The sequence below is a fragment of the Ursus arctos genome, unplaced genomic scaffold, assembly GCF_023065955.2.
Source record: "Ursus arctos isolate Adak ecotype North America unplaced genomic scaffold, UrsArc2.0 scaffold_8, whole genome shotgun sequence".
NCBI lineage: Eukaryota > Metazoa > Chordata > Mammalia > Carnivora > Ursidae > Ursus > Ursus arctos.
Genome location: NW_026623100.1, coordinates 51,196,046 through 51,216,073, shown reverse-complemented (window position 1 = coordinate 51,216,073; position 20,028 = coordinate 51,196,046). Strand labels below are relative to the sequence as shown.

At 41.7% G+C, this 20,028-nt stretch overlaps 1 protein-coding gene across 1 annotated transcript in view; it reads right to left on the bottom strand.

Moving 5' to 3' along the window:
- The window catches only part of BUB1 (BUB1 mitotic checkpoint serine/threonine kinase), a 40,778-nt gene extending 30,600 nt beyond the window's left edge, over positions 1-10,178 (bottom strand). The window contains exons 1-8 of the mRNA XM_057309098.1: positions 10,089-10,178; positions 6,741-6,800; positions 6,524-6,662; positions 5,488-5,684; positions 3,389-3,432; positions 2,693-2,793; positions 766-818; positions 488-672 (exon numbers count right to left, since the gene is read on the bottom strand). Of these exons, the coding sequence (XP_057165081.1) occupies positions 488-672; positions 766-818; positions 2,693-2,793; positions 3,389-3,432; positions 5,488-5,684; positions 6,524-6,662; positions 6,741-6,800; positions 10,089-10,114 (805 nt within the window). The 5' untranslated portion in view covers positions 10,115-10,178. The remainder of the gene's footprint in view (positions 1-487; positions 673-765; positions 819-2,692; positions 2,794-3,388; positions 3,433-5,487; positions 5,685-6,523; positions 6,663-6,740; positions 6,801-10,088) is intronic.
- Between the last annotated feature and the right edge of the window lie 9,850 nt (positions 10,179-20,028).

Sequence of the window (20,028 nt, the reverse complement as noted above, 5' to 3'; positions counted from 1 at the left end):
ACCTGCTACGCAGCCATGAAGGACAGGGCACTCTGATCAGAGGACTCCATCTGAATGTCTCCTTTGCCATACTTGTAGACTTCAGAATATCTCTTCTCAACTCCAATTCCTGACTTAACCCTTTCACAGTACAAGTAACTGACCTACCGGCTTAAAACTACTACATACAGAAGTTCAAACCCATACAGGTGCTATTTAAAAGCTTAAAATATCACTAAAAGCGAAGGCAACATTGGTCTATCTACTTTATCTATGTCAGTATTGTTTCAGCTCTGAGCTTTGCTGTCAAGACATCAGTTGAGTCCCTGGACACATGTGGCTGCCACTCTTGTATTTAACAAAGATTTCTAGGCTTTTCATAGATGAGCTAGAGACGTTTTTACAGATTCTTTCAGCCTAGTCAATCACCTGTCTAACAAGGTGGTTTACTCAAAGGTTATTATTTTAAGTGACATCAGAGTATCTCAAATCATAAGAGTACAAGTACCCCACTGTTCATGCTTTCTCCGTTGACTGTATTTCTGGGCTCTCAGCTCTTCAAAGGAAAATTCTGATTCTCCACGAAGAAGCTTCTCCTTGCAATACATAACAACCTGCTGCACGTCAGCTCTGGCTGCTGAAGATGCCCGTGCAGAGTATTCTGATTTAGAAATCATGATCACCCTCTGTTCCCTATAATGGGGAAGAATGTATTATTTACCACAGTGTACTGAAACAGCTCTCGAAGGAAACTAAGTAATAGATTATGGCACAGGTTATACTTGCTTTTTCGACTCTTTATCACAAGCTGAAGATACTACCCCAGAAACTTCTGAACCCTGAAAAGACAGAAAAGGAACATAAGCATTCACTTAACTGAAAAGAAACTGTCCCCCAAATTATTTCACAAAACAATATGAAAGCATTGGAGGGGCTTTTTAATCACCACCTAGATTTATTTATTTTTTATTTTTAAAAGATTTTATTTATCTATTCATTTGAGAGAGAGAAAGAGAGAGCGTGAGTGAGTGAGCGCAAGGAGAGGGGCAAAGGGAGAGGATCCCAAGTTGACTCTGCCCTGAGTCCGGAGCCTGACCTCTCACGACCTGCACTAGAACCAACAGTCGGGCACTCAACCGACTCAGCCACTCAGGAGCCCCGATCATCAACTACATTTATATATGTTCCTTAAAATTATGATTAATTTAGTTGTAATCAATTAATTATATTATTACTTATTGATTATTAAGCTTTTAACTTTTGTAACTAAAGAGTCCAATAAGAAACTGATTTAAGAAAATTTCTACTTGGGGGGTACCCGGGTGGATCAGTTGGTTAAGCATCCGCCTCTTGATTTTGGCTCAGGTCATGATCTTAAGGTTGTGAGATTGACACTGGGGGTGGAGCCTACTTAAGATTCTCTCTCCCTCTCTCTCTGCACCCCCCCCCCCCCCAAATTTCTACTTGGTAGTAGAGAAGGGCACTTATTACCCTCCAGTTGATAGACTAGGAGCTGGGCCAGAGTGCCTATGTGTTATGGGATTAATATTCTAAAATTCTACATTAATAAGAAAAATCATAAAAATTTCCTGATTGACTAAACAAATATTTATTGAATATCTGATACATGTCATGTCCTGGGCTAAGTCCTGGAAATGTGACCATAAGTAAGACCCATCTCTGCTGTCTAAAAATTTACATAGTTGGGGCAATAGGAAGCAATGAGACTGGCAAACGTGTAGAACGGAAAATGAGATAGTCTGAGTATCTACCAAAGTGAGCAATGCGTATTTCATGTCTAGGAATGTGTGACATCAGTAAAACTTGCACTAAGAACAGAAGCATTTCCACTGGAGATAGCTGAAAGGAGGTCCTTAGCAAACTGAAAGAGCAATTGTACCATGAAGAGGACAGATGCTGGAAAACCAGGCTGAGGGAAGCAAAGACTTGAGCAGAAATCTCAACAGGGCAAAAATCTCAAGGAGGATGAAGGACGAGCACAAGCGGAAGACCACTTTTCCCAACTGTGACAGCAGGGAGGGATGCGGTTCCATTTCCTGGTTAGTGGCGGAAAATCGACAGATATCATCTAATGGCTCTTGTTGTCTCATGAAAATACTATTTTTGCCAGCTCCTGAAGGAGACATTAAAGACCGCCAGGTCCCAAGCGTGAGGGAAGTGAAGTTTAAAATCACTATTATGTGGCATTAGAGAGCAAAAGGGGACACCTAAGAAATATGTAAAACATAAAGAGTGAACCAGGAAACTGGAAACATGATTTCTGGGGAGGAGGAAAGCCCTAGTTGAGGTGATAGGTACCATCATTCCGAGCTCCTGAGTTTTTAAGCAGGACTCAGAGGCCTCAGGTGGGTATTACCCAGTGTAGGAGGGATTCCTCGGCCTGTGTGAGGGAGGCTGGCGGACAAAGGAGAGAAGCTGCTGGGGAGGAAGTGAAGACAGAAGCTTATGTATTGCGGGGCCCTAAGTAAGATAAACACAGGAAGTGAAGGCCAGACAGTAAGTTATTTAAATTTAATATCTAAGGTGATCAGTGGTAGATGACAACAGGCCACAGGTGCAGCTGGCTGACAGAGAGGTTAGACATAGGGACAAGGTCAAACACATGAGACGTCGAAGTGGGATGTGAAAGGCAGCTGGATGACCGTTCAAAGCCATTCCCAGTTTCCACATAACCCACAAATATTATTATTACCTGATTCTTAGAAATGCAGGCTGAGTTATTTCCTGGATTTGATTTTGATGTCGTCATTTGGTTTAAAATCTGAGCATCATGGAGAGGTTCTGAGGTTCTAGCTATGTGGGGAAATAAAGGATGAAACAAAGAGAAACAAGGATAAAACCATATTAAATAAAATTATTACAAATACATTCCCCTGGTCTTTCAATAAGTAGCATAAGAAATCAAGTCATTGACCACTGTCTCAAAAATGTAACTGAAACACTTTTTAGGTAAGAAAAATATTATAGAGATAATTTAAACAACAGAATGGGATAGCTGATGCTTATTGCGGAAATGTAATCTTTATTTCCAAAAAAACAATGACAACAGTTCTTCAAAAGTTGCATTAAACACATTTGATTCAATTCAGGATAGATGGACTCTAGAGTAAATCTTGTCCTCTATTTTGGGCAATTTTTTTTTTGTAAGTCCTAAAAATATAATGAAACCAAGCTTTCTTGTGGGTTTGCTCTTTTAAATTGCTATGACAGAGCTCTGCTCCCCAGGGATTTTTGCTAGGCATTATTACCAGGGTGCCTTCCCCATTACCTAAGACAATACAGTCAATAAATAATGGATGAATTTTTTTTAAAGGGGAAAAAAAAAAGGCAGTGCAAATCAGAGACTGAATTACTAACAACATAGGCATTTTAAAAAGCATTATTTTACCTTGAGATGGCAAATGCGTTTCGGTGAGGCGTGCCTGAAATAACCTGAATGACAGGAGTGAAGGTATCAATATAGATGACAAACTTAGTTTAATACATATTTGTATTAAAGCGAAAACTGAATCTATTTAGATTGATCTAAACCTATCAAGAAAGCTTATCATAAGCTAGTGAAGACTGAGATCAAGAGAGAATGTTAAGTTGAATTTTAGAACTGCTTCAAAATTTTAAAAAAAATTCTGAGATTTTCTTCATACCCAATACACTACATTAGAAAAGCTCCCCTTTTTGCCTGGTTTATGTCAGTGTTTCTCAAACTCACATAACAAATATACCCTCTTTCTCTGTGTATCGAGTCTGCAAATGTTACAAGATGGGGTGCTTGAGCTCCCTATCTTAGGCATTCTACACATCTGGAACATAATGAACATAATATTTATAAGAAAGAAGTCCAAAACTTAGACCGTGACTCCAAAAGGCAGATATATTACTGTTCATGCTGTGAGAACTTTTTAAATATGTCATTTCATGGCACCTTTGCATACCAACTCACCTGTCGAGTAATATGCAACTTCCAAACCTGACATTTTTGGGTGATGTGAGCAAGAGTGTAGAGTATAAAGAGACTAAAACATGTACAACCAAACGCCAAATCTTGTGACTCTTAATTCAAACAAACCAACAGTTAAAAAAACCCAACAAAACACAATGCTGTACATAATGAGGAATGACTGAAAATTAAAGGATACTAAGGAATTACAGTTAAAATTTGTTAGGTGTGAAGATGACATAAGGTTCTTAAAAAGATCACTTTTTAAAGATGTTTATGTGTTTGGGGTAAAATATTTTGTTGTCTTGGATTTACCTTAAATTCTTCAGCATAGAAAAAACATGATCAAATGTTAATAATTATTAAAAGTAGGTGATAGGTAAATGGGAGGTTCATTATACTAATTTTTCTTTTTTTAATGTATGTTTGAAAATTCTCATAATAAAGTTTAAAAAAAACATGAGCACTGTAGCAAAGTTGAAAACAATGAGGATATTAAATGATGGCAAGGGGCACAGTGAGAGAAGTTATTTCATATGCTGCTGGAGGGTGGGCGAAAAAAACCTGCTATAACATTTGAGCGGGTAATGTGGTTATATGTACCACAGAACTTAAAAACTCTTCATACGCCCTTTGACTGGATAGTTTCAATTCTGAGAATCTACAAGAAGGAACAAGATAAAAATAGGAAATATATTGGGAGATAACTCTATGACAAAGGAAAAAGACTGTAACACAAAGCTCTGGTGTATTAAAGCATGCTTGTAAATCCTATAACAAGCAGAGAGAAATATGCCAAAGTGAAATGCCAGGTTTCTTCTGCTTCTTCAGTTTTCTATATTTTCAACATTTCCTAAGTGAGGTATATTTAATCACAGAAAAAAATAAAAGTTGTGAAAAATAGAGTTATTCATGAAGATATTCACTATGTTGTTCTTTATAAAAATCAAAATGTTGAAAACATCTTAGATGTTGATTTAGAGAACAGTTCCATTACGACATAACTCCAGGAAAGATTTCACACCTACTTGATAAGTAGTATAAAAGTTCCTAATTTCTTAAGGGCGGTATAAAGCTCAGTATACCTAACAGACATACAGTATGATTTTCTCTTAAAACACACAAATACAAGGACACACACACAGGCGTAGGAAAAGATACTGGAAGGCAGTGCACCAAAGTGTTGACAGTAATATTACTGGGCAATTTCCTTTTCTTTATACTATTCTGTATTATCCACATTTTCACAATGAGAAGGATTTCCCATACACACAGATTAATAATAAAAAGACTTTTAAGAGCGAACATCACATTTCCAAGTAGGGAATACCATGTAGAGTTTTTTTTGTTGTTGTTGTTGTTTTTTAAGATTTGAGAGAGAGAGAGGGTGAGCACGAGCAGGGAGGTACAGAGGGAGAAGCAGACTCCCCGCTGAGCAGGGAGCCCTATGCAGGGCTTGATCCCAGGACCCCGAGATCAAGACCTGAGGCGAAGGCAGACGCTCAACAGACCGAGCCACCCAGGCGCCCCGAGTTTTATTTTCAGACTACCTGTAGTGTTGTTGCAGCAGCTCTCTTGGTTCGGCCTGGTTTTGAAGTCCCCTCCGAAAAACAGCACTGGCATGCTGCAGCTCTCCCTGGCCTTCCAGATGCCCTGCCCAGGCTACGTACAGAGGAGATGACATGGTCCCGATCCCGTGGTTGTACAGAAACTCAAAGAACTGATGAAGATCACTGTTGTACTGAGCCTACAGAAGCCCAAAGCAGACAGAAGAACAAAGTAACTGTTGGTCTAGGTACGGCCCAGAGCCCAGCCACCTTCACGTTCAGTCCTCACCGGGGCTTAAGGCGATACTGTGTAGGGGAAGGCTCGTGCGGCGCTCTGACAGCAAACATAAACTTAAGCTTATTCCTTTCCTTGACATTCAATGTCCCCAAATTTACCCACACTATTTCCCAGGATAGTGACTTCCATAATGACTCAAGATGTTAAGTATTACAGTTGTCTTAATCTGAGCCTGCTCAAGTGCCGCAGGGTGCCTCAAATCCCAGTGTTCTGTAAGTTAGTGAACAAATCCATCTTAACGCTATCCATTCATGATTACTAGAACTCATGCCCCCAAAGCCTTCATTTCAAGACTGAGGAGACCCAATCTTTTAAAGCCTAACCTGAGACAGCTTTTTCCTTTAAGTATTAAATTTAGTTTCCAAGAGTTAATATTTTCTTAATTATTCACAATGAATTTAATTTACTCCCAGGAACCCTCTGAGAACCCAGCAGTGCCTGCTTATCCTTCCATCCCCACACTCCTCTCATCCAACAAACCTTTCAATTTAATGGTTTCTATCTCATGTGGTAACACTTACAGACTTGATAGAGGAGGAGGGTTTTAAAATTAAATTACTAACTCTGTAATACAGAAGCCCAAAGCTTCCAAAATACACATCTCTGGCCATACAACTTTAAAAAATTTATGACTGGAAACTGAGGAGTTAAAATAAGACAGTCTAAAATGAAATCAGGGGAAACAAGCAAAATCCTATTGTAGGATTACAGATTTGATTATACACCTGAAAGTATACTTACAAATTTTAAACAATAATTGATGAATCTTGGGTCATTGTGATATTTCTTCTTATCCAAAAATTCCTTCATCAAATGTTCTAATAAAGTTGTCAAGTATTCCTTATTCTCAGGAAAGTTCTCTTCTACCCACTGCATGTAACTAGAAAAATATGGATAATATTAATTTTCAGGGCAGCATATAGTCTGTTTAAAGGAAAAAAATAAACCAAATGCTAACCTTTCCCATTCACCAAGTGGATCATCACCCTTGTAGCTCTGCATATGGGCTTCAAACATTCTAGAACAGAGAAAAATATGCACATGACTTATTAGGGATGATTCCTAAAACCAAAAGATATATTTTATTTTATGTGTCTCATTTACACATTTTAAAATGGAAATCTTAAATACCAGTAAATGGTATATTAAAAATTAAAAGATTATTCTCTTAGAAGTGGTCAGAAAACTCAGACGCAGTTATTTTTCCAAAAGAAAGCAAGACCCAAGGCCCCTGAAGTTAGTCCTTATGAAAGAGGTATCTGAAAGAGGTTTGCAGGCTCTACCCCTAAGAATCTCCTTCTCCTGTCACTGATGCCCAATGTCACTACCATTTTGACGGGCAGTTTCCAGAAGTTGCTATTCCTCAAATGGTGGGACTCCTCCCCTTGCTGCTCAGAAGCTTGGCTGAGAGTGGACTAGGAGACCAGAAGGGGGCTAGTGAATGTGTATGGGAGTGTAGGGTACCACCAGTCAGGTTTCCAGATAGTTCGCTTTCTGGGCCTCAATGCAACACTGCGTCCCTGACAAAGAACACATAACGGCAACGTTCATAAATCAGCCACTATGGCTCCCTCTGCTTGCTGCTACTTCCACATACCCAACCACAGCTAAAAAAAAAAAAAAAAAAAAAAAAAATCAGCCAAGTGAAGAAAAGTTCTCCAAGGGTGCTTAGGTGCCAGGAGGGCAAATGAACAAATACAAATATGTAAAATAAAGTCAGGTGACATTAAGCACTTAGGAAAAACAAAACAAAACAAAATGGGAGATGAGGTAAGAGTGTGACAAAGGTTACAATTTTTAGATAGAGTGGTCAGGGAAGGCCATTCTCTCTGAGGGGCTGACACTTGATCAGTGCCAGAGAGCCATGCAGCTATTCAAGTGTGCTGAGCTAGAAGGGTGGGGTGACAACATGTAATGTGCATTTTAAAACATCCATTCTGCCCCTCCAAGCAAAGGGGATGGGGAATGGGAACAGGAGTGTGAAACCAGCTAGGGAGCTACACAGTTCCGGGGGGGTGCTGAGCTGGACCAGGGTGGGAACAGAGCAAGTATGGAATTTGGGGTGTTTTGGAGAAAGAAACAATGGGTCTTGCCTATGGGATTGCTTATTGTGTATGAGAGTCAAGCTAAGAAAGACTTCAGGTTTTCTATCAGAGAAATCACATGATTTTTTGAAAAAAGGACTTCAAGGCAATACTTCTGGCTATCATATCATTATACCAATGAAATCAATGTTTCCTATGACTCAAAATCTAGAAGCCACAAAAGAAAAACTCATTAAGTAAACTATATATAAATAAAAAGCTTCTACATGTCAAATAAACACAACATGAAACAGTCAAAACAGATATAATAAACTGGTATAAAAAAAGCAGAGCTTTTAGAAATTGGGGGGGGAAACAATAAAAAAAATAAATAAAAGGCATTCCACAGGAAAATACTCAGCCTCTCTCATAAGAGAAATTCACCTCAGTCAGATACAGTTTCTCACTTACCAGATTGGCAAAACTAAAAAAATGTGACAAAAGTATATAGATGAAGCAATGGGAAACAGACACTCTCCCATCTTGCCTGCAGGTAAGAGTGCTCTTGATCCCTGCCAAGAGAACCGGTAATATCTGCCAAAATTACAGATGGATTTACTTTTGATTTAGCAAATCTACTTCTGGGAATCTAGAAAACAGATATGTTTGTGTATGTGCAAATTGCCACATGTACAAGATTTTTCACTGCAGCTCTATTTAGCAAAAAGACTGTCAATAACCCAAAGATCCATCAATGGGGGACTTTTTAGATCAATTATGGTACATGAAATATGCAGTTGTAAAACAGATTGAGAAAGAGTTCTATATACGATAGAGATCTCCAAGGGTACTGTTAAACAAGAAAAGCAGTGTATATATGCTCTGCTACACATCACATGAAATAAAGGACGGGATTGTACACACATATACATACACACCCATCAATATACACACATATATGCATGCACATATAGATATACTAATGTATTATTATAATATAAATATATCTGAAAAAAGAAACATTTGAAAAATAAACTAGAAAAATGGTTACATATCAGGACGTGGGACAGTAGGCAGCCATAATAAATCTCAGTGAATACTTTTCTAAATCTTTTTTAAAAACCAAATAAATGTATTACTTATTTTTAAAAATAAAAAAGTAGTTGCTCCTAAATCTTAATATCCTTCCCATGCCTCATAGGTGAGTGTGCTCTCCCAAAATACGTGTTAATAATAGGCTGCCCCAAATAAACATTTCACACTCCAATTCCAACTACATCTCCCTAGTAAAATGGTCTGAATACACTGTAAATGAATACTAAAAACATCCAGTTCACTAGAGCAAATTCGTCTTTACAAAGTCAAAAATAAGGTTAGAAATACCTGATTTCTCTTTTAAAATGGGGGAAAACAAGCTTTTAGAAGTGAAATAGTTTGCTAGCTAAATTGAAGGCTTGAGAAATCTTAAAGCAAACAGGTTTTTGCTTTGGCTGTACTTAATGATTTCAGTCCTCTGCTCCCCAAGAAAGTAAATTACCCTGGTGCTGATAAAAAAAACTAACCAGTTTTATTTTCTGTCACATATGACTGAACTGTTTTAAAATGCTTTTGAAACAATCTAGATAAATTACCTCAAAGTCATAAAACAAAGGTGTGGGAATGTAAGAAATTGTTAGCAGGTTAACATAAATGACAGTAGCATAGCTTTTTTTAAAGTTCACGTTATTCAAAGACTTCTTTTCAAATTGATTGTGGGATTATGGGTAAGAGCTATTTTAAGTTCTCTCCTTACTGTAATATAATTTTTTTAAAAAAATTAAGTGGCTTTGGAAGTTTCTCATGAAACCTACACGCAAGGCTTAGGGGTTTTGTTGGGTTAGACTTTTTTCTCCCACGGCGACGATCTGCGCAGAGCGGGCTCCTTACAGAAGGGAACCGAGAACTCCGAGGGCCTCACGAATTGGCCAAATCCCCCTAAACTGCCACCGTGGTCGCAGCTCGGAGGACGAGGGCCGGGGTCTCAGCGGACAGCGCCAGCTACACGGTCGGGGGTCCTTTCCACGACCCAGGAGTGACCCACAGCCTAGTGGGTGGGAGTGAGGGCGGGGAGGAAGCACACCAAAGCCACGGAAAGGGGCAGGAGGGGCAAAAGGAGGCAGGACTGTGGCCGGTCCGGGCGGGGACCTGCAGACCCCGAATCCTAGGTACCCCAGCCCCCTCCTCGGTCCGCAGCCGGAGACTGCGCCCCCTACTCGTCCCCATCCCACCGGACCGACACTTACTGAAAGACATTTTCCGGGTTATCCATGGCTAGAGGACGCGGGCCAGCAACAGCCCACCCGCGCCACCGGCGAGGAGCCGCCGCAGATTTGAATCTCCCGCGCAGCCGCACTCGGCGCAACGAGCGTTCGCAAGGCGCCTGGCATTGGCCTCGGCTGCAGACAGGCTGGCCAATCGCCGGGACGGTTGCCAGGAGACATTTGTCCCGCCTCCCTCCCGCGCACCGCTAGTTCCTCCCACTTACCCCGCTGTGCTCAGTCGAACCGTAAGTTCCCGGCCGGCTAAATGCCGGCTGGGTTTTGAAGTACCGCGCAGAGAGGGAGTCTTAGGATTTTGGTTTAGTGACTGCAATGTGAGGGCGCGTCGGTAGGCACTCCAGGGCTGGTTATGTAGATGATATATGGCGTATGAAGATGATGGGTTAGTACCCTTGCCGACCTCTGGGCTTGATTTAACTCATCTGAAAGGCTGTATGGGTGCCGCAGAGCAGAGGAGGGCTCAAGGTTCTGGGGGCTGTTCCTACATCCAAATGGCAAATAAAATAAGAATGGAAGAGTTTGGATGCATAGACTGTAGAATGCCAACAAGGAAACTTTCAACATCTTCTGTGGAACTAGGAGCTCTGGAGACCCAAGTTCTCAGGAGTTACAAATGAAGAGACCTCTTTGTGAAGGAGTCCAGATGTCTAAGAAGAAATATGTAATATGCTGATGCTTCCTGCCTAAAAGTGAGTTGGAAAAGAATCAGCCTCGTCTTCTCTGCCCCTTGGACTTTAATGACTTCCCATTCTACCTCTCCAGGTTGTTTCAAAAGTCACATAACAATGCAAGTAAAATACCAAGAGTTATTAATGTGATTACCTTCCTTTTGCAGAAGCTGTGTGGGTGTTTGCTCTCTTCAGGCCCTTTGCTCCCTCAGGGCTCTTAAGTTAAATACCTTAAAAAAAAGAGCATCTTTCGGAAATCCTGATGCTCTCACAGTCCAGAATTCCTTCCAGAGTGCTGACCAGTTTGAATCTACACAAGAATCCAATCTGTAGTACTTAGAACAGAGACGGTGCTCATTCTGGGGTCTTCAGACAAATGTTAGGTTCTACTAACCATCACAGGAATTAACAGATTGTTGTACTCTTTGAGGTTTTCCACTTGGGTCTGATAGAGGCTCAGTCATCAATTAGGAAATGTTGATTGAGCATCCACCATATACCAGATGTCACTGGATCTATATCTACAGCCTTATCTAACTCAAACAGATCCTTCCTTAAGAAGCTAGTGGCTTTGTCTGGGAGATGTAGATGCAGTCATAGAAAACTATTGAAAGGTGGTGTACACGTGTATTATGTGCCATGTTAGTGTTCAGATTATCTGTTAGGGGATCCAGACGAGGGAGGGGAAATTGGGACTGTCTGTCACATAAAACCTAATGAGGAAGGTGGAGCTTGAATTGGGACTTGAAGAGGGGTGGATCTCTCCCTTGCTGTCGTAGCATTTTTTAAATAAGTGGCTTTGAAAGTTTCTCATGACACCTGCACACAAGGTTTAGGTTTTTTGTTGGGTTAGACTTTTTCTTCCATAGTGGTGATCTGCCCAGGGCAGATCCTATTACAAAGAATAAAGAAGAGCTCTGGGGAATTGCCCACATTAGCCATAGCCCAGCAGAAGAGGGCTGGGGTGTCAGCGAAGAGTGCCAGCTACACGGTCTGGGGTCCTTTCCTCGACTCAGGAGTGGCTCACAGCCTAGTTGGGAGTGGGGTGAGGGTGAGGCGGGGACAAACACTAAAGCCAAGGAAAGGAGCAGAAGGGGTCAAAGGAAACAAGACTGGGGGAGAGCCTGGAGGAGGTCATTCTTGGTGTAAACAGGGTTACTGAAGGATCACCCTGGAGAACAGTTAATGAGTAGTGGAGATTCTTTTTGAAAGACTGGTTTGATACTTTGATGTCAAATCTTGAATTCTAAATTAAGGAATTTGTACTTGATCATGATAGTAATTGGGCCTTTTGGGAACAGCAGGTCTAGTTATGTGTAAAATACACCTTTCCTTCTTCAGGGGCAGGAATGTGCAGTTACAACTTTCTCTTTCTTTAAAACTTGAATTTATCTGCTAATTTCAATATTATATCACTAACTATGTAAATTGATAGATTCTCTAAATTTTTAGGAAGGCCAATAGATAAAGTATTTTTATTTGGGTTTTCAGTGACTTGTTATTTCAATATCATAATCTCCAAACTTACTGGAGGAGGGACGCCAGGCCACATCAGGGGAGGAGCTCCAACCTCAACTTTCCCAATGAGCAACAAATGGGCAAATGATTCAAACTCTTCTTCTCCTTCTTCTTCTTCTTCTTTTTTTTTTTTTTTTAGAGGGGGTGGGGTGAAAGACAGAGGGAGAGGCACAGAGAGAATCTTAAGCAGGTGTAGAGCCCAATGCAGGGCTCTCACAACCCTGAGATCATGATCTGAGCTGAAATCAAGAGTCAGATGCTTAACCAACTGAGCTGCCCAGGTGGCCCATGACTCAAACTCTTAATCTGGCTATCAGTTTCCTGATTTGTAAAATGAAAAAACAAATATGCTTCCTTGTCTTTGTGTTTCTCTGACTTCCACTATCCTATAATGTCATAAAGTTCTCCACTTAATTCCTGAACTCTCTTGGGTTGTCACATAATATCAAAGTTAGTGCTCTGTTTAGAAAAGAAAAATGATTATTTTTCTCTAGGTTCTGCCCATTTGACAAAAATGCAAGTAATCACAAATACACATATATCTTCCTTCCCCTGGGAATTTAGAGCAATTTAGCAGTATTAGATGTATTGCTGAAACATCATATAAGATTGCAGATTTATAATTAGAACAGTTACAGAAAGCTGAGTGTTTTAAGGGACCATGGAATATTAAGAATAAAGTTGATATGTAGGAAGGGAGATATAGAACCCTATTTTAGAATATGTTCTTCTTCTGAGAGTGGGTTGTGACTTCAGAAGATGTCTTGATGGTCAAAACCCAGGATCCACTCTCATGGATAAGAACTATATATATATATATTTGATCTTTCAGATGACCAAAGTATATTTCTCATATATATTTGGTCTTCCTCTGCAGATTCTGTCTTACAGTTCACAAAACCTTTGGAATTTCCTTGAGAAAATGAGGAGAATGGTAAAGATATCTTTTATTGTGTTTATGAAGTGACTTTTGGAAAGCACCTAAGGATGGGGCTGGTTTCCAGGAGAACCAACTATGTGATTAGAAGGTTGGAACTTTCAGTCCACCTCCCCCAACCTTCCCCCCCAACCTCAGTCGAGGAGAGGAGCTGAAGGTTGACCGACTAATGGCTAAAGACTTAGTCAATCATGACTATGTAATGAAGCCTCCGTATAAACCCAAGAGGGCAGCTTACTGGTCCTTTTCTTTCAAAGAGCTTCTACACTTGGGGAAGAAGAATGCTTCTATGTGTCACCAAACACCACCAAACTCCATGAGGACAGAAGCTCCTTTGCTTGGGCCCTTGCCCTCTGTATCTCTTCATCCGGCTGTTGATTCGTAACCTTTATCATATCCTTTAGTAAACTGGTAAACGTAAATAAGTGTTTCCATGAGTTCTGTGAGTTACTCTAGCAAATTAATCAAACCCAAGGAAGAGGTGGTTGGAACCTCCACTCTGTAGCTGGTTGGTTAGAAGCACAGGTAACAGCCTGGGGCTTGTGACTGGTATCTGAAGTAGGGGTGGGGGAAAGTCTTATAAGACTGAACCTTTAACTTATGGAATCTGATGCCATGTCTGGGTAGACAGTGTCAGAATTAAGTTGAATTTTCAGATGTCCTGCTGGACACCCTGCTGGTGTCAGGAATTGCTTGGTGTTGTGGTGGAAGTAAGGGGGAGTGGTAGTGTCTCCCCTTGCCATGTTGGAATTGGATCCAGAAACCTTAGGAGTCCCCCATAAGACTACCTTTACTTCAGATGCCAGCCACAAGTCCCAAGGGTTCTCAGCCACCCACACTTTTGACCAATTGGCTATGAATTCAGGGGTTCCCACAACCTTCTCCAGGTTTGATAATTTACAAGAATGACTCACAGAACTCAGGAAACTTACGATTACAGTTTTATTATAAAAGATACACACACAGTGAAGTCTGGGAGAGTCCTGGACTTGGCCTTTCCATGCCCTCCCTCTGTGGATTCAATGTACATTATTTTCCTGGCACACAACCAACCAGGAATCTCCACTGAGCTTCAGTGTCCTGAGTTTTTACTAGAGTTTCATTATGTAAGAAAGATTGATTAAATCATTGGCCGGTGTGTGTGTGTGTGTGTGTGTGTGTGTGTGTGTGTGAACTCAATCTCCAACCCACCCTCTTCTCTCTTGAGGTTGGGAGGACTGGTCCCTATCCTGTGATTCCAGGCCCCAAACTTCTATCAGTTTGTTCTTCTTTCTGCTGACCAGCCCCCATCCTGAAGCTCTCTGAAGACCCACCATGAGTCACCTCATTAGCATAACAAAAACTATCACTTAGCCTTCCAAGGGTTTTTGAAGATCTGCCAGGAACCCAGGTCAGAGACCAGACACATTTTTTATTATACCACGGGGTGATGTGCATCTTTGAGCATCAGCTCAGAATTTCATTAGCATTAATAGCTTCTGTACTTTATAACATCTGTACTTTCAGGACAGCAATTCTGTCCTTTTATGAAATTGGTAACCAGTTGTTATACTTGCTCGGATTGTATTTGCTTCCATTCCTTCAAAGAACTGGGCACTTCCCAAGCTAGAGAAAGAGCAAAATCAAGGCTCAGACTTGGCGACTTAGAAACATCAGTTTCAGAGACAGTCTTGACAGATGTTTACATAGCTGAGCACTGATACAATTCTTGTCTGTGTATCAAAGTCTGGATTAGGTTCTTTAGCTTGTCATTTTGGAAACAAAGAAATGGCACGAGGAAACTGAAGTGACACTGTGAGTTACCGGTAGCCTGGTTTACCAGATGCTTAATTTACACACACATACCCTGTTAAAATGATGAAGACAATTTAGGTGATCCAGACTTTGTTTAACACTTCAGAAAGCAGGTAGTCTCCATTCTCAAGGGTCCAGAGAAGTGCAAGGCATGTGAGGAAGTGGCAAATTTTTATGCAAAATGAACAAGGAAGAGAAAAATTTTTTAAAAGGGACAAGGAAAGCATTGGAATTATTGGTGATCAGGGATAGGTCTCCTGGATGGTGAGCTTCTGGGCAGATGGAATCCTTAAAAGCACATGAAATTTTGAATGTTAGATTTGGATTTGTGGATCTAATCTCCCTGAGTTGACAATGCCTCATCTATGGAGGAAAGTAATGTTATTAGACACACATTAACTTAAAGTGGCTGTTCAGCCTCTGTCAGCATTTACCTAGGTTGTATTTCTAACTTGTAAGGCTCTCTGCCTTGCCTGCTACTGTTGTGGTCCCTGTTCCTATGTCATTCTTATGGTATCATCTTGTATCCTTGTATCTTTGCAGTGTCTGCTTTTGCATACTGATGCGCTGCACTACCCTTTTGACTATGAGACACTTGTTTCGCGTAGTTGATACAACTGATTTGCCTTTCCATCTGTTGCACTTCGCAATTTCTGTACTATTTTAGACTGCCTAGGCCTTTTCCCTGGACTAAACGTTTGAATCACGGGGCAATTCTGCTTTGTTTCTGCTTCCCTCTTGGAGAGAAGTGTCTAACAGGACACTCAGATGATGACCCCACTTTTTTTTTTTTTAATATTTTTAAAATGTATTTGTCAGAGAGAGAGAGAGAGTACAAACAGGGGGAGCAGCAGGCAGAGGGAGAAGCAGACTCCTTGCTGACTAGGGAGCACGATGCGGAACTTAATCCCGGGACCCTTGGATCATAACCAGAGCTGAAGGCAGATGCTTAACCGACTGAGCCACCCAAGCATCCCTCCTACTGTTTTGTTTTTTTTTTTAACTTATTGCCTATTTTGACTTCCTGACCACCTTGAACCATTAACTTCTCAATCCATTTTCCTAATTATCTCTGACCTTTGGATCTCAGTGTCCTGCTGGGCTTTGCACCAGCATTCTGGGAGTAGTTTTTATTTGGTTTACATACTTAGGTGTTGAAAAAGGAAGATATCTGAAGTAAAATAAACCACAACAGGGAACAATGAACCCTTTTATGATAATTTCCTGTATTCATATTAAATATTTCTTATAGTAGCTACTTAAAAGTTCCCAGCCAGACTTGCATTCTCATGGTTTCAGCCTTGTCAGTATTTTCTTATTCTTTAGTTGCTTCTCCATCACTGGATGTATGCTATATACGTATCCTGCTTAGACCCAGTTGGCTTGGCAAGGATTTTAATGACATTGAAAATTTGAGATGTATTCAAACCCCACAGAAACCTATTTTTCTTCCCTTATTCCCATTTGATAGCCTCTTTAATTTTTCTGAAAGTGCATCTTCAACAGTATCCCTTCTCTTGGACATTAATTAATTTGTCATGGTATAGGAATGCATATATACTTGCTAGTGACAAAAATAAACACCAGTGACTTTACAGAGAGGCTTATAAATCTATCCAGATACCTTGAATCACAACTAATAGAAAACACAGGGGCGCCTGGGTGGGTCAATTTATTAAGTGTCCGACTCTTGGTTTCAGTTCAGGTCATGATCTCAGGGTTGTGGGATCAAGCTCTTCATCAGGCTCCATGCTCAGCGCAGAGTCTGTTTGAGATTTTCTCTCTCTCCCTTTGCCCCTCCCCCTGCTCTCTCTCCCTCAAATAAATAAATAAATAAATAAAATCTCTAAAAAAAACCAAACAAACCCAGAAAACCCAAATTAAGCTTGCTTAACAACAGCGAGAATTTATTGGCTCGTGTAAATGAAAAATCCATAGTTACGTGGGTTTCAGGTGCAATTTGATCAGGATTCTTTCCGTTTTCCTCTGCTGTTCTCTCAGCTCTGCCACCTCTTTTTTGGCTTTGCCTCAGTCTTAGTTCCTTCATGGTAGAAAACTATTGCAGCAGTTCCTGGTCTCAGTGTGCTCACTCCATAGTGCCAAATAATCTAGCAAATGTCCCGCGTCACTCTGCACTGGTTAGGTCCTGTGCCTTCCCTGAAGCCTCCTCTGAATCACATGGACATATACCCAGAGAAAGTTAGGGGTTGGGAAGTTAACTGGGCAGCATGGCTGGGAACACAATGAACAGAGGTCTGGACAGTCCGTTCCTAGCAAGCAGAGCTCTGTGTCACTTTGAAAAGGAAATTGGAAAACCACCGGAAGTGAATGCGGTCACTCGAGCTGCACACTGCAAACTGCTGACCCACAGCTGCAAACCTGCGACCAATCACGAAGTGGTGATTCTCTGTAGCACCTTCTGGAGATACCTTCCTTGTGACTCATTCTTAGGGTAATGATGACAAGAACAGGTCTGTCCATAAGCCCAACAGAAAAGAGGCTGGAATGGCTATGAGATGTTCCAGGCATGGATACCACCATGCCTCTTGTGTGGTCATTGTGCCTTCACGGCATTTGGAAACTGGACAAAAAAAAAGTTTCAGAAAACATAATGACCTATTCTCTTTGTGTTAGCTTTTCTGGTAGGTTAGCTCCTGTTGAGAGAGGAGGCTCCATCTCTACAGAAGTCAGACTGTTCTAGGCTGAATTGTGCCCTACCTCTTGCCAATTCAGATGTTGAAGTCCTAACCCCAAGCACTTTAAAGTCTGACAGTACTAGAGATAGGGTCTTTAAGGAAGTAGTTGAGTGAAAATGAGGTGATTGGAGTGGGCCCCAGGCCAATATAACTGGTGTCTTTAGAAGAAGAAATTTGGATACAGAAATGTACAGAGGGAAAACAGTGTGAGGAGGCAGCGGGAAGATGGCCATCTATAAGCCAAGGAGAGAGACCTGGGACAGGTCCTTCATGGCTTTCAGAAAGAACCAATCAGATGACACCTCTAGAACTGTGATAAAATAACATTTCTGTTGCTTCTGCCACCCAGGCTGGGATACTTTATTATGTCAGTGCTAGTAAACCTAATACAGACTCCAGAAATCTCCCCAGTTTGGCCACATTTCTCTTACCCCAAATATTAACTTCTAAATGCTCTTTGTTTTCCTGACACCAGTTTCTCAACGTAGGTAAATGAGGGTCTGACAGGTCAGGACACTTGAGGAAAGTTACTCAGCCTTTGGTAGAATGCAGGTCAGCTAGTCACATCATCTTTCCCTTGTGAACTTAGTTTCTTCAACGGGAGAAAGAAAAAAGCAGCTCATGATAGCCAAGAGGTGGCCTGGCACTAATAGCCATGCTGCGCTGTTCTAGAAACAACTTTAGAGAATGTTCATATCAAAGTCACCCATGGAATTACACCTGCTTCCTAACAGCACCCAACGCCTGCTTCCTTGACCCTCCTCCCGATCTAACATAAGCCCAAATCCTGTAATAAGTTCTTTCTAACATTTCTTGAGGAGATGCCTTCCAATTCCCCATAGCGTGCTGTTGCTCTTGCGGCAGTGAGCCAGTAAACCCGAATTTGTTCCTAGTTGTCTTTGACTAGAAGACATTAACAACAATTTCAGATCTTGGATTCCATATATAATGACAATATCGGTATCGGTAAATAATAAATAATAATAATATAATTTAATAAGGGTTGATGTCAGACTGTGGGCATTCCCAGCATGTGCCACTGTGGGGAAGGCTGCAGTAAACCCGCTGAGTCTCTTTGCAGACTTCGTCCTGGGGAAAGAGGCGGCAGGTTCATCAGAGGTGACCCTGGAATGAAGCCACAGGTGTTTGGAGGGGAGGGCACTCCTAAGGACAGTGTGGTGGCTGTTTCTAGAATCTGTCCTTTGCCTTCCCCTGGACACATGTCTAGCTCCCAAGGAAAGAGGGGCAGTAAGTACAAGCTGCCAGTTTCCCCATTGCAAGCTATGCCTGAGGGCCCGGTTCACAAAGTAACAACATAAAGGAAAGCTGTATCTCCTGACTCCCTTTTCCACAACCTACCAGCGTCAGACTGTCCAGTGCGGGAGGCAGCAGAGCTGCTCATGAAACCATGGCGGAGACTCCTCAGGGCTCCCAGACACCTTAGCAAGATCGGAAGGAGGGGCTTATCAGGGAGTCAAGGTTCTGCATCAGCAGGTGAAGCGAGGGTCAGGTAAATCTGAGCTAGTACTGTTACTGTGTCTTCTGAAGTACTCAGAGTGGGGAGTACTGGGCAGCATGTGGGACACTATAAATCAGCCTCTCAAACTGCCCCATTGCCCTCCTCCAGCCTTAGCATGGTGGCCAGACTACTCCATTAGAGGGCATGCCCTGCAGTGTCCTCATCTAAAAAGAAAGGACTGTCTGGACCAGCTCCAGGGGGCTGCTGGCACTGACATTTTATGGTTCCACGATTTCTACAAAACAAACTGAAGTCCCCTGAGAACAGTCTGTGCCCCACTCAGAACCCTGAGCCCTGGATTGTAATGTTCTTGCCCCAGGCCTCCATAAAAGAAGCATCCAGAAAGTTCACTGAGGCCCACGAGTCAGTCCTGTTTGGGTACTGGGATGCAGGGTGTGACTTAGAGTCATATGAGCCCTGGGTCCTCTGCCTTGGAGAGCAGTGTGCCCTTGGGCAAGTCAGTTAACACTGCAGTCACTCATCGTTAGAAAGAGCTAAAGGAAATGTAGCTGTGTCAAGATCCAAAGAGCCACCACATGTGGGAATGCTCTTTAAATGTTCTAGCTGAGGGCCCACCTCTCAAAGAAGAGCCAAGGGTCTAGGAGCCAGCAGCAGCCTCCTATATGGAGTGTCGAGGGCTATAGAGTAGCCCCTGGGCACAAACCCAGATGCCATCCCCAGTCCACGGTGGATCCATGCTTCTTTCTCAGAAGCCTGTGATCACTGGATTCCTTCATGTCCCTCTGAGGTCCAGCTGTGGGGACCCTGGCTG